At 40.5% G+C, this 13,851-nt stretch overlaps 1 protein-coding gene across 2 annotated transcripts in view; it reads left to right on the top strand.

Moving 5' to 3' along the window:
- Positions 1-3,270: 3,270 nt before the first annotated feature.
- Positions 3,271-13,851, top strand: part of DCK (deoxycytidine kinase) — a 32,166-nt gene continuing 21,585 nt past the window's right edge. For both annotated transcript variants that reach the window (XM_003985295.6, XR_002741867.2), the window contains exons 1-2: positions 3,271-3,534; positions 9,195-9,310. In XM_003985295.6, coding sequence (XP_003985344.1) covers positions 3,417-3,534; positions 9,195-9,310 — 234 coding nt within the window. In that variant the 5' untranslated portion in view covers positions 3,271-3,416. The remainder of the gene's footprint in view (positions 3,535-9,194; positions 9,311-13,851) is intronic.

The raw sequence follows: 13,851 nt of genomic DNA, 5'->3' as shown, positions 1-13,851 counted from the left end.
AGTGAGGGATGGTTACATAACATATGTACCACACTACTGGTTTTTTCCAATATATATACACATATTTATTTTTTATTTTATATACATCCAAGTTAGTTAGCATATAGTGCAACAATGATAAGGGGAGTAGACTCCAGTGATTCATCCCCTACATATAACATCCAGTGCTCAGCCCAACAAGTGTCCTCCTTAATGGCCCTTGCCCATTTAGCCCATCCTCCCACCCAGAACCCCTCCAGTACCCTATTTGTTCTCTGTATTTAAGAGTCCCTTATGTTTTGCCCCCCTCCCTTTTTTATTTTTTGTTTATTTTTGGGAGACAGAGAGAGAGACAGAGTGCAAGCAGGGGAGGGGCAGAGGGAGAGGGAGACACAGAATCCCAAGCAGGCTCCAGGCTCTGAGCTCAGAGCCCTACGTGAGGCTCAAACCCATGAGCTGTGAGATCATGACCTGAGCCAAAGTCAGGGTAGGGGGAGCCTTACTCCCCTTAACCGACTGAGCTACCCAGGCTCCCCTGTTTTTATACTACTTATGCTTCCCTTCCCTTATGTTACTCTTTTTTGTATCTTAAATTCCACATATGAGTGAAGTCATACGATATTTGTCTTTTCTCTAATTTTGCTTAGCATAACACACTCTGGTTCCATCCATGTTGTTGTAAATGGCAAGATTTTATTCTTTTTGATTGCTGAGTAATACTCCATTCACACTACTATTCTTCTGAAATCCAAACATGTTTGCATTCTCAAACATCTGGTTACAAGGGTTGCAGGTAAAGGATTGTGGACAAAAATCAACAAGGTGATTTTAAAAGTGCTTTTGTCTCTTACTTGCATTATACACAGGTTTATGTAGGAAAATGGGAAATTATGCTGAACTTGATGCCAAGAAAGGTAGGTTTCCCTGTTTCTCCCATCTACTTTGTCTTTTTAAGGAACACTTTTTTTTTGGGGGGGGGGACAGAGACAGACAGAGCATGAATGGGGGAGGGGCAGAGAGAGAGGGAGACACAGAATCGGAAACAGGCTCCAGGCTCTGAGCCATCAGCCCAGAGCCTGACGCGGGGCTCGAACTCACGGACCGCGAGATCGTGACCTGGCTGAAGTCGGACGCTTAACCGACTGCACCACCCAGGTGCCCCAAGGAACACTTTTAAGCTTTGAGGGACTCAAGTTCTCACAGCCAGAAACTGGCAGAGCTGAAATTTGAAACTAGTCTTTATAGTTTTCCACTGCTTAAACCTCTCAATCACGGCACTGTATTACTTTTCTTGTGTGCCTTTTGTGGAAACCACTCTTGGCTATTTCTGCTCCTCAACTCTAAACATCTTTATCAGATCCATCTGGGATTTCTTCCTCTTCTTCGTCTACTTACCTCCTATTTGAAGGTCTCAGAGACTAACCCTGCCTTACTCCTCTCAGTATCGCCCAATACCTTTACCATTTCATGGGTTTCCCCCCATGCTTGGATGTGGAATATAATACCTAGTGGCTTCCCCAGATTCCTTGCCATCCCTGATAACAAACATTCAGGCTTTTTTCATTTCAAGGATCCTGCTGGTAATTACTATGCGGATAAACAAAAGTAATAAACATAAAATAATAACAAAATAATTATAAGGAAGTTAATGATTTTTACTGTTTTTATCCTAGAGTTCCCCATGGATTCACATTTTGATTTCTGCCTTTTCTTAGAATGGATTCACCATTACACCACTTCTGACTCTACCATTAGATGCATTTCAGGTCTGATGGTAATTTCAAGGTAACAAAGAGTAATAGGGCGTTTGGTTTCCGTAGACCATTTGAGCCCAGGAACTTCTAGATGGCATAGCGCCAGCTTACCAGATCTTTACCAAGATTAAAAACAAATTGTAAAGAGTGTTTCTACACTGCATCTGTTGCCAGCTAGATAAGTCTTCTAGCAGAGTTCATGGCACATAGGTAGGCATTCAAAAATTCAACATTTACTAACTATGTGTCAGGTATAGGGAATGCAAAATTAAACTATCTATCGTATTGCCACGCTGAACAGAAACCTACGTGGTGTGGTAACGTCTGCATAGCATTGTAGGGGCAGGAAAATTTTCCCTTCTTACGTTTTCCATTCTTTTCCTGGTCTAGTAATTAAATTGACACAGGATAAACAGGAGGAAACCAGATTTAATTACAGCACATACAGGACCTCCATAAAAATAAATTCAAAGGAATAACCAAAGTAGGTCATTGCATCTTTTAGACAAAGAAACAATAAATTAGTGAAGAACTGACAAGACAAAGGGGTTTGGGCTTGGGGTAGTAAATTGGTAAGTAGCAAGGTCTGTTCATAGGCCTTCTCAGCCCTCAATTCCCTATTTGGCGATAAGGAGGTCTGCCCTCCTGATACAGGGAGGGCACCTTTTACATAGATTCATCTGCTTTCAGGGGGGACAAGGGAGGGGCAGAGTATCCTTGCACTATTTCTAAAATTCCTTTATTTCGAAATAATCTGTATGCCATAGTGGCACATTTTGGTGTGACGTATTCTCTATGAGCATAAAAGAGACTCAAATCAAACGGGACAGGGGTTTGAGACATCAGGAAAAGCTTGCTGTGTAGTGGCGTCTGACTACGTAAATTCCCATGCCAGATCCATTTACGGACTTTGAGACTTTGCACAAGTAGGTTTCTCAGTGCCTGTTTCCTCACTGATAAATCGGGCTAATGGTGGGATTTCCTGCACTGGGCTGCGAGTTAATTCAAGAACAGCGCTCGAAACAGTGTCTGGCACGCAGTAAGAGTGCAATACACTTCCTGAGGGTTGGGTTGCCCGCCAGCACTTAGCCTGACGTAGCCTGACCGTTGTCCTCGGACTGGACTACACGGGTAATCCGTTTGCTTTTTTCTACCATACACTGCGTCACAGCCAGTTCTGTTCCAGATGCTCTGTTTATTTCCACACGACCCGCTGGAGAGGCGAACTCTCCGGAGTCGGGGCCGGCCATCCTGGTGACGAGAGCGGGTGGCAACCCCTGCCCTCGCTCGCCCTCCAGCTTCGGCGCTAGTCCTCCGGAACCGCCACCCCCGGGTCCTGGGAAGAGGCGCGTCGTCGCGCGCGCCGTCCCGCCCTGTGCTCCTGCGTGACCCGACGTGCTGGGCGCGCACGCAAGAGCCCCGCCCGCGGTGGCCAAGGCCAAGGAGCCGCTAGAGACTTTGCCAGCTGGGGAGACGGAGGGGGCGTGGCTTCCCCGCTGGCGGGCGGTCGCGGCGCAGTCCCGCCCCCGTCGGCAGCCTCCGCGCGCCAAAATCAAACCCCAAGACCCGCGGTCCCGGGTACTTGCTGCCGGCGGGAGCTCAGCCTGCGCGTCTAGTCACGTTCGGCAGTGGCGCGAGCCCCAGCGCGCGCACCTGTGGCCGCCTCCTAGCCTTCCCTGTTGGATGCACTCGGACCACCACCAGACTAGAATGGCCACCCCACCTAAGAGGAGCTGCCCGTCTCCCGCGACCGGCTTTGAGGGGGTCCGCATCAAGAAGATTGCCATCGAAGGGAACATTGGTAAGGAGCCTCGGGAAATGTTGGCCCCCAAGTAGGGAGGCTTCCCCTTAGTGAGGGCTTCCTTCAGGCCTGTGTGGATGCGGACAGGGCCTCTACTTCCCTTCCCTTTCCCTTCCCAAAACGCATTTTGCCCTGTCCTGCCCTGTTTCCCTCCCGCGCTCCGAGGATCGTCGCAGCCTCCGGGCGTCAGGCGGTGGTGCATGCCCGGGCATGGGGGCCTCGAAAGGTGCACTTTGGGCCCGTTTCCTCCTTTTGTTGGGATCGCGCAAGGGGAGGGTTTTTTGCTTTTTGTTTCTATCTTGAGGCTGTGTTAGTTCTGGAGGTGTAATTTACATACATTAAATTATCCTTTTAGGTGTACTTTTCTATGAGGTATGACAAACATATAATGCTGTTTTACTACCACCATGGTCAAGATTCAGTACATTTTTATCACCTCAAAAAGTTCCCTGGTGCTCCTTTGTCGTCGGTTCCCTCTGTGTTCCTGTGTCTTGGCAACCACTGATCTGGTTTCTAAGTTTTGCCTTTTTCCAGAATGTCATATAAATGGAGTCAGAGTATGTAGCCTTTTGTGTCTCCCTTCTTGTATTTAGCATAATGCTTTTAGATTTTTTCATGTTGCTCAGTACCCGGGATTCTTTGTCTCCCCACTTGGGAGAATGAAGAGGTGGACACAGAATAAAATGAGCAGCAGGCAAAAGTTTATTAGAATCTAAGATTAGAAAGGTATGAATTGCAGAAAAGCTCTCTTTACAGAGAGGGGCATTTGCAAGTGAATGCCCAGTCAACTGCAGGCAAGGGTCCCTGTTTTATAAATTCTGGTTGCACCCTCCCCCCCCCCCCCCCCAACCTTCCCCCTTGTTCCTTCTCAGGTTCTACCCTTATTGGCTAGGTAACTAAATGCCTAGTCATTACTGTTTGAGTGGCTTGTTTCCATTGTGTGGGAGGTGATCTATGTATGGCCATACTGTTCCTTGTGGGTCATATGTTCTAAGGTCTACCACTTACTTTTAGTCACATCTTTTGTCAAATGCCTGAGGGGAGTAGGTGATGTCTGTTACATTTCTTAAGAGGAACTCTACACCTCAGCCAGTCTGCTGTGGTCAGACACTCCCAGCATTGTTTTAAAATATGTTTTTCCCCACCCAGTGACCTTCAAGTCTTACTTAGCCTCTCCCTTTCTGCCTACTGAATCCCATCTTCTATTATACTTGTGTCTGTAGTTCTCTTTTATTGCTGAGTAGTATTCCATTGCATGGATATACCACAGTTTATCTCTTCCCCAGGTGTGAACATTTGGATGGTTTCCAGTTTTAACGCTTAGGGATAAAATAGCTATAAACATTCCAGTACAAGGAAAGAGTTTTTAATGATCTTAATATTCATGGAGCTCCTCACCCCTTCCCCCACTTCCAAGTAAACATTGGCTTATGATTCAAAGGCCAGTGCCCTTTCTGTTCCTAACCCGGATGAGGGCAGACTATACCATGCATATCATTTTACAAGGTACATCTGAACTTACATTCTTCTGTATTTCCTACCACAGGAAACCTATGCCTGATACTTCCTGTTCTGATAGAATTTTTTTGGCTCCAAGTTGGGTACTGGCCATTCATGCATACAGCAAATGTTTTTGAATTCTTACCACATTCAAAGCCCTTGTACTTCTTTAAAAAGACCAGGCAAAGTAGACACTTTAACAGTATTCCTAGTAGAAAATATCTGAACACACCCTCAAAGACGACATCTTGTTGCATTGCTCCAGTATTAAGGCATCAGTGGAAAAGATCCATATAATAGATTCTCATTTCCTCCTAGGATACATTCTTTGAAGGTGAACGTTTACTAGTGTGAGTCCTTATAGCCACTTATTGGATAAAGAAGAACATATATAAAGGAGGAAGTAGTTGAACAAAGCCATTTCAAGAGTAACTTTGAATGAACAACAACATCTCCTAGATACCACACTGAATTAATCCTCTTCCCTTCCTTAAATCCAGTTAAGCAACATATATCTAGATCTCCCTAAGCATCTTTAATCTTGCCAGCACCTGAATCATTTCCTAATGTGTCACCCCATCTCCATCTTCTCTTACCTAGCTCCAGAGCAGACTTTCTGTATATAAATGGAATTGTGTTACTCCCCTGCTTAAAATTCTTCTCTGACATCTCTATTACCTACACTGGAAAGAGTTGCAAACTGATGCCTTGCGTTTGCACAATAGTGGCTGGCATAGACTTGAAAAAAAAATTTATTTAAGAACATTTTTTTTAGAACGTTGGAAATATTTTATTTTTTAAAGTTTATTTGTTTATTTTGAGAGAGAGAAAGGGCATGCACTGAAGGGGCAGAGAGAGACGGACAGAGAGAGAATCCCAAGCAGGCTCCACACCACCAGCATGGAACTGATGTGGACTGAGCCCATGAACCGTGAGATCATGACTTGAGCTGAAATCAAGAGGCGGACGCTTAACCACTGAGCCACCCAGGCGCCCCTGGAAAACAAATTTAATGAATTACTAGCATTTAACATTTTTGAGATTTGTTTTTGAACATCTAGATTCTTGGTGTCTTGTACGGTATCTAAAGATCTGGTAACACTGGGCTTCTGTTTCTGTAAGATAACAGTTTGCTATTTGGATGTTGGATGAGTTGTGTTCCAACTTGTCTTGTCTTCCTGACACTGAGGTTTGTTAGTTGTTGTTAATGTGCTTGCACTGCTGTTCCTGTCCCTTCCACCTTATTTGCCAGTCCCAAATAAGTAGAAATGTACAAATTGCTAATATGTGTGTAGAAGAATATTTTGTGATTCCTAGAATTTGAACTTTAACTGGTCATTTTAGTTTATATTCACGTAACTCATCTTATGTTTTCTGTTACTATAATGCTCCCTTCTGTTAGATTTATGGAGGCCTTACCTGCTTCTTTTCATATTAATAGTTTGTACAGATGATTTTTGGATCGTAATGCTTGTTTGCCATTAGTAATTCTGTTAGGTTCCACATGGCTTTTTAAAGTTATTAACATCAGTGTCTTTGGTTCTTGTTCTCCTTTGCTTTCATAGAATATTAATTTATTAATTAGCTTATTTTTCAGCTCCCTACTTTCCCCTCAAAAGTTAAGGAATTAGAGGGGCGCCTGGGTGGCTCAGTCGGTTGAGCGTCCGACTTTGACTCAAGTCGTGATCTCGTGGCCCGTGAGTTCAAACCCTGCGTTGGGCTCTGTGCTGACAGCTCAGAGCCTGGAGCCTGTTTCAGATTCTGTGTCTCCCTTTCTCTCTGACCCTCCTCCATTCATGCTCTGTCTCTCTCTGTCTCAAAAATAAATAAACATTAAAAAGTCAAGGAACTAGATTAATTTGGGAACTACAGGTAACTGTTGTTACTCTGCTTGAACTAAAGAGTAATTTTAAAGAGTAACTGTTTTTGCTCTTAAAATTTTAGAGTATGACCACATGAAATTTTTCTATTTATAGGCGTGTCAGAAGAAAGCTGAATGCTCTAGCTTTAAGTGCTTTCAGATTCTGGGCCCCTGGGTGGCTCAGTCGGTTAAGTGTCCGACTCTCTGTTTTTAGTTCAGGTCATGATCTCAGGTTTCCTGAGTTTGAGCCCCACATCTGACAGCACAGAGTCTGCTTGGGTTTCTCTCTCTCTCTCTCCCTCTCTATGCCCCTCCCCCACTTGTGCTGTCTCTGTCTCTCTCCAAATAGGTAAATAAACTTAAACAAATTTAAAAAAAAGTGCTTTCAGACTCTGGGTGATGCCTGATTTTTTAGTACATTCCTTGGATCCTCTTTTTGAACGTCATATTTTCCTTTCCTTCCTCCATCTAGCTCAGTGAATGTCCAGTGATCATTATATATGCTTCTGCTTACCATTCTAAATGCTTTACAGTCCCTGTAATTACTCTCCCCATGCAAAATCTGTGGTCACCAGTGTTTTTCCCGTGATTAAATCTAGTGATCATCTAGTTTATCTTTACAAGTTTTTCTTCTGTCCTGTGGTGATAATATGACTTTGTGTTTTGCTTCTCAGCAGTTCTTTGTTCTGTGTTACCTTCTTATTGGCCCTGACCCCTGTCCCCACTCCCTGTTTTAGCCCTATGTGTGATCCTTTAAAGTTCTTCTGGTTTTTCTTCTTTTCTATTGCCTAGATAATGTCCTAGGTTTGAATATGGTTCTTCACATCAAAGGTAAGTTCTTTTTGCCCTCTTTGAATCCAGCTTATAAAGATGAGGAAGTTTTCCTTGTAAGCTTGCAGAAGCTGCAGTGCCTGGGTGACTCAGTCACTTAAGCATCCGACTTCGGCTCAGGTCATGATCTCGTGGTTCATGAGTTCAAGCCCTGGGTCAGGCTTCATGCTGACTGCTCAGAGTCTGGAGCCTGCTTTGGATTCTGTGTCTCCCTCTCTCTCTGCCCCTCCCCTTCATACATGCGCTCTTTCAAAACAAAACATTAAAAAATTTTTTTAAAAAGCTTTCAGAAGCTGCTTTTTTAATATTTTTTGATCTATGTGTGTGTGTGTATGTGTAATTCTATATACATATGGACAGAGAGAGGAGAGAGACACACACATTATGTTGACCAGAGATGCCTAATATAAACCACATTTGGTGACTTAAGATAGAAAGGGTGTGGTGGTCATTAGGAGTATTGGTACACCCTGTTAAATTCTAGATCAAGACTTTCCCTACTATTTAATGGAATGTATTCCCAGGTAATGTTAAAGTAGTGAATATAATATGCCCTGATTATACCTGAACTATTTCCTTTATTTTCCCTCCTAGGTGTCTCAGAAACTAGTGAATGATCAGGGAGAAGCAAAGTACAACATGTTTTTTTTAAGGATTGGATAAAGTGCACAGAACCTTTAAAGTGAAGCAGAAAAAACATGGCTATTGCTTGCTTATAGGGGTGCTGTGCAAAAACGTTTTTATAATTTCTGTTAGACACTATGGCTTAATGTCATATAGTGTCATATGATTAGTGTCATATAATCATATTATTTCTCATTCTAAAGCTCTAGGTTTTGGATGCATCTTTATATTGATTTTATAGTTCATTTGGCCATTTTTAAGTTGGTTTTAGATAGGAAGGACGTAAGCCTGTTTGTAAACTGAGAAAATAGAGCAAGTAGAGAGGAAGATTTTGAAAATGCAAGAGCCTGTTATTGTCACTGTACTCATAGCTTGTTTATCACAGTGGTTTCCATAAAGAGGGTATTATTATTATTTCCATTGTATTGTAAAGAAACAGGCTTACAGAGATTCAGTAACTTGCCCAAAATCACATATCTAACTAAGTGGAAGAATAGTTTTAACTATTTTCCGCAAAGTTGTCTCTAATTACTTGATTAAGGAAAGTGAGGCTAGGACTAGGATTTTTTTTTCTGCTGTAACACCTTGCCTACAATGTCACCAGGTTTAAAATTCTTCTGTTCCATGGCTTTGATAAACTAAAAATAATAACAAACAAGTGTCCATAATACAGTGGGTAGGGACCCTTTCAGAAAGCAAATCTAAGAACATTTAGGAAATTGAATATTTTTGTTTTTTTATATTGTTTGCTAGTATAAATTTTGTAAAAGCTGATGACTGTTTTGGCTTTTTTTTTTTTTTTTTTTCTAAGTCTCCTTCAATTTTCCTTTTCCTGTCACAACAGCTTCAGGGAAGACAACATTTGTGAATATCCTTAAACAGGTCTGTGAGGATTGGGAAGTGGTTCCTGAACCTGTTGCCAGATGGTGCAATGTTCAAAGTGCACAAGATGACTGTGAGGTATGAAAATAAAATTAACTAAGTAAAGTAAAATTCTTTTGCTTTAGAGGACCAGTAGTATTTAACCTTTGGGTTTTTGTTTTCCCTTTTCCAATAAAATTTTCAAATCTAGCTTTAAGTCTGTCTCTTCACCTTCATATATGGATGAATGTGTGTATGTGTGGGGGGAGGTACGTGTGTGTGTGTGTGTGTGTGTGTGTGTGTAAACATTCATTGAGCGATGCAGTTAAGATATGTGCTTCATTGCATCCAAGTAGAATTATAAGTTTTTAAAAATTAATTAAAAAGTCAAAAAATCTAATTGCAAATTAAATTCCTTGAGTAGATTTTTACATTTTGTTTAAAAACGTGCAAACACAGAAAACAAAGACAAAAAAAACTACCCAATAACTTTTTTATTAGTTTACCTTTTGAGTCTTTTATATGTATTAGAGAGAAGCAGTTATCTCTTATTTGTTTTACTTTTCATTCTTGCCAGACTTTCACCCTGGACACAACTTTGAATTTCCCAGCACTTTCCATTCTACATTGCAAATAAGAAAGAAGGAATAACAGTTAGATTTCATTTTTTATGGCAAAATTTTTATATTGTATGTGTACGAAGGAACGATATCTGATTGCTAGGACTTTTGTTTCTGGAGAAATGAGAATTGAACTTGAAAGTAGCATAGTAGAAATCATCAGAATGGAAATGTGTGGTAGAAACTTACTTTGTTAGAATTGAGGGTACAGGATTGAACAAAAATGTCTATTGTTTAAAGTTTAGCTGTTGGTATGAGGAGTCTGGGAATAATAATTGAGTATTTAAAATGTAAATCATTAGCAGGATGCTCTGTAGAATTTGAGGATATATGGTTGTGAATAACCAAAAATATTTTCTCCCATACCTATTTGCCAAGCATAGTTAACTTTAACGTAAGGGTGTGCTTAGAACATTCTGATCCTTAGAATAATCCAGGACTGAATCTTGAAGAGACTTCCTTTCCATAGGACTCCATTTTTTTAAAAAATGCTTATTTATTTTGAGAGAGAGAGAGCGCGCATGAGCGAGCATGAGCAGAGGAGTGGCAGAGAAAGGGAGACAGAGGATCTGAAGTGGGCTCTGTGCTGATAGCAGAGAGCCCAGTGTGGGGCTCTAACTCACGAACTGTGAGATCATGACCTGAGCCAAAGTCAGATGCTCAACTGACTGAGCCACCCAGCTGCCCCATGGACTCCATTTTTTGTTTTAAGAAATTGATATTTCAATTTGGTCTTTGGGGGAAAGGTAAGATTATCCTTAAGTAGAATTTTAAAGTGGGTAAATTTGTTTTTTTCTTCCAACATTTTTTTATTAACATATGATATAACTATAGAAAAGTATAGGAAACTTATGTATAGTTTGAAGAACAATTTGAATGCTAACCATCAACCAGGTCAAGAAATAGAATATTACTCTTATTCTCCCTGTTTGTCCTCCGGTCACAGTATCTCCTTTCCTTGGGTAACAACGCCGCTAGGGGTAACCACTCACATAAAATACCTCTTGCAATAATAATTCTTCTGCTTTCTAAAAGTAATTTAATTATCCACAAACATATGACTAAGAAATAAAATTTAGTTTTCTGTTTTTGAATGTTACATAAATAAAATCAATTGGTTGCAGTTTTTTTCCCTCTTGCTTTCTTTAATTAGTAAGTTTATGAAATTTGTTCATTTGTTGCATACAGCTGTAGTTTATACGTTTTCATTGCTATATAATATTCAATTATATTCAGACATCAGTGGTTTTCCATTCTATACCTTTGATTAATTTTTTAGTGATTTCTAGTTTAGTTGTTGTAAAAACAGCCCTGTTATGAACATGAAACCTGGTGCACACATGCAAGACTTTCTCTAGAAAGAAGAAATAAAATCATTGGTTGGTGGGGTTTTTGTGTGATGCCTATTTTCCAAAGTGGTATTATCCAGCTTCCTAATTTTTGTCATTCTGTTGGGTATTTAATGTCTTTTATGTTTTTAATTTTGCATTTCTTTGGTTGCTAATGAGATTGTGCTCCTTTATTTAATTAATTTATTTGCTGTTTGGATTTATTTTGTTAAGTCCCTGTTGAGGTCCTTTTGTCATTTTCCTTTAGTTTTCTGTCTTTGCTCCACTCTGCATTTTTATCTCCCAAAGTATGTCTTGTGGCCTCTTTTTTCACTGAAGTGCCTGGCTTAGGTTTACTTACCTTTAGAAATGAAAGACCTGTGTTCTACCAACCCCTCTTTTCCCCTCATTTCTGGGATCAGCTATCAGTGCAGTTATTCTCAGGTGTTAGTAGAGAGTAGACAAATTAAACCAATGTCAGAAATACAGAAGGGATTCTTTCATTGGAGTAATGTCAGGCTAGATTGGGTTAGTTGACCTCCATTAAAGGCCCATTCTAGTTTTAGTATCATAAGCTGCCAACTCCTTTTAAATATGTGTAACTGGTTCTTTAGCACTTTAACTATTTCTCCCTTGTAGTATGCATATAATTAACCTGGGGTGCAGAAACTGATACATAAAAACCAAAATGCCAAAAGTTTATTAAAATTTTTTTTTTTTTTTTAATTTTAGAGGGAGAGAAGGTACATGCAAGCAGGGGAGAGGGGCAGAGGGAGAGAGAGATCCCATTATCCTGGGATCAAGACCTAATCCAAATTGAAGAGTTGGACATTCAACCGACTGAACTACCTAGGCAGCCATCCCTGCCGTACCCAGAATTTTAATCTGTAGGGAGAAGTGTAATTATCAGATTCACTGAATTAGGTCATTCTGTTCTCTATGCAGGCCCATAATTCTCAACCAGTGGAAGGAACCCTTAAGAATCTCAAAGTTTTGGGATGCTTTATAAAATGACAAACAGTGCCTTGGGAATTTTAATATGTGGGATGCCTCCTACTTAAAAATGACTGCCCTAGCAAATCACTGTTAGTGTTGGGATTTTATTGACCCTTTTAGTTATGTTGGAGAGGAGAGGTTGAAAACATTGCAGTAATATATATAGGAAGGCAGATTTATAGTAAGCAGGTTGTCTATTAAGCTTAGAATCAGGGGCGCCTGAGTGGCTCAGTCGGTTGAGCCCCTGACTTCGGCTCAGGTCATGATCTCTCAGTCTGAGTTCAAGCCTTCCGTTGGGCTCTGTGCTGACAGCTCAGAGCCTGCAGCCTCCTTCTCTCTCTGCCCCCACCCCTCCATTCTCTGTCTTTCTCTCTCCTCTCTCTCTCTCTCTCTCTCTCTCTCTCTCTCAAAAATAAAAAAAACATTAAAAAATTAAAAAAAAAAAGCTTAGAATCAGAGCCCAGGGTAATTAGTTATATTATCCTAATTGATGTCATCAGACTGACACATTGATGCATCTGTCTCTATTTTAAGACTTGGTTTCATGGATCTGATTGATACTCATGTTTATGGGCAGGGGCACTTTCTTCCCATGTACTAAAGTCAAAATTCCAAATTGACCTTTATAACTACTATGTCAGTAATCCTAATATTATTAACAAATAGTTTCGTCATACAGTTTACTATAATCTAGTCATGTCTCCATGATGTTACAATTTGATTACCTTAATTGAGTTTTGGTGCACATTCTTGGAGGATAGCTTTATATTTGTACGTGTATTGGGGTCTATTTATGTTCTTAGTGCTTGGTACTTCTAGGTGGCATTTCAGACAGGGTGGGGATAGTATTTTGGGGTTAAGGTTGTGGAATGTGAGGATAGTGGTGTATGGGTTCCCTGTATCTTTGGATATTTTCTTCTTTTATCCTGGACCTCTACTAAACTCAAGAAATGGGATTTTCTTCCATCATCTTGGAGCCTTTCTTCTCCAGACCCATTTCTGATCTATTTCTTGGTATTAAAGTATGGATCACCGACTGTCCAAATCTGTTTTCTTAGAAGGCTGTCAATATTGAGAAGTAGACTGTCTTTAGAAAGGACAGGGCCAGTCCTACTTTGGATGTTCTCCATTTAATCACACTTCTTGGCAGTTGCTGTAGAGTTGGAAGTTGGGTTATTGGTACCTTTGATCTCTTCCCCTAGTTAGTAACTTAATTTGCACCTGCATGCTGTGCATGCTTTTTTTTAGCTGTTTTATTTTTTTACCTGCCATCTAGTGGCTGAAATGTTGCTATACTGTTGATAAGCTGAACCAATTTTACCAAAATAATGAGGCAAAATACCTAAAGAGATTATGTTGTCTCCCCTCTTCCTCCCTCCCCTTGATAAGATTATTTTTAAAGGTACCAGTCGGATGATTTTCAATCTTTGAATTGAAGGTTTATTTCAAATAATCACTTGTTTGGTGGTTTATATTATTTCAGCCCAAAGCTTTGATTTCCTTTCTTTTAACTTATTTTTGAGTTGGACAAACTGTTAGGGACATATCTCTGCTCTGTCATGTTTTTCTTATCGAGATGAAGTCTTAGGGGATACCTGTTTTTCAAATAACAGCATTTTTTGATAAGTCATTCTTGAAAATTAATTAGGTATGCTTGGTAAAGTACTTCTATTCATACCTTCTGAGATCACTTGAT

Source organism: Felis catus, chromosome B1, assembly GCF_018350175.1.
Source record: "Felis catus isolate Fca126 chromosome B1, F.catus_Fca126_mat1.0, whole genome shotgun sequence".
Taxonomy (NCBI): Eukaryota; Metazoa; Chordata; class Mammalia; order Carnivora; family Felidae; genus Felis; species Felis catus.
The sequence above is the reverse complement of the archived record's forward strand: the minus strand, read 5'-3'. Positions and strand labels throughout refer to the sequence as shown.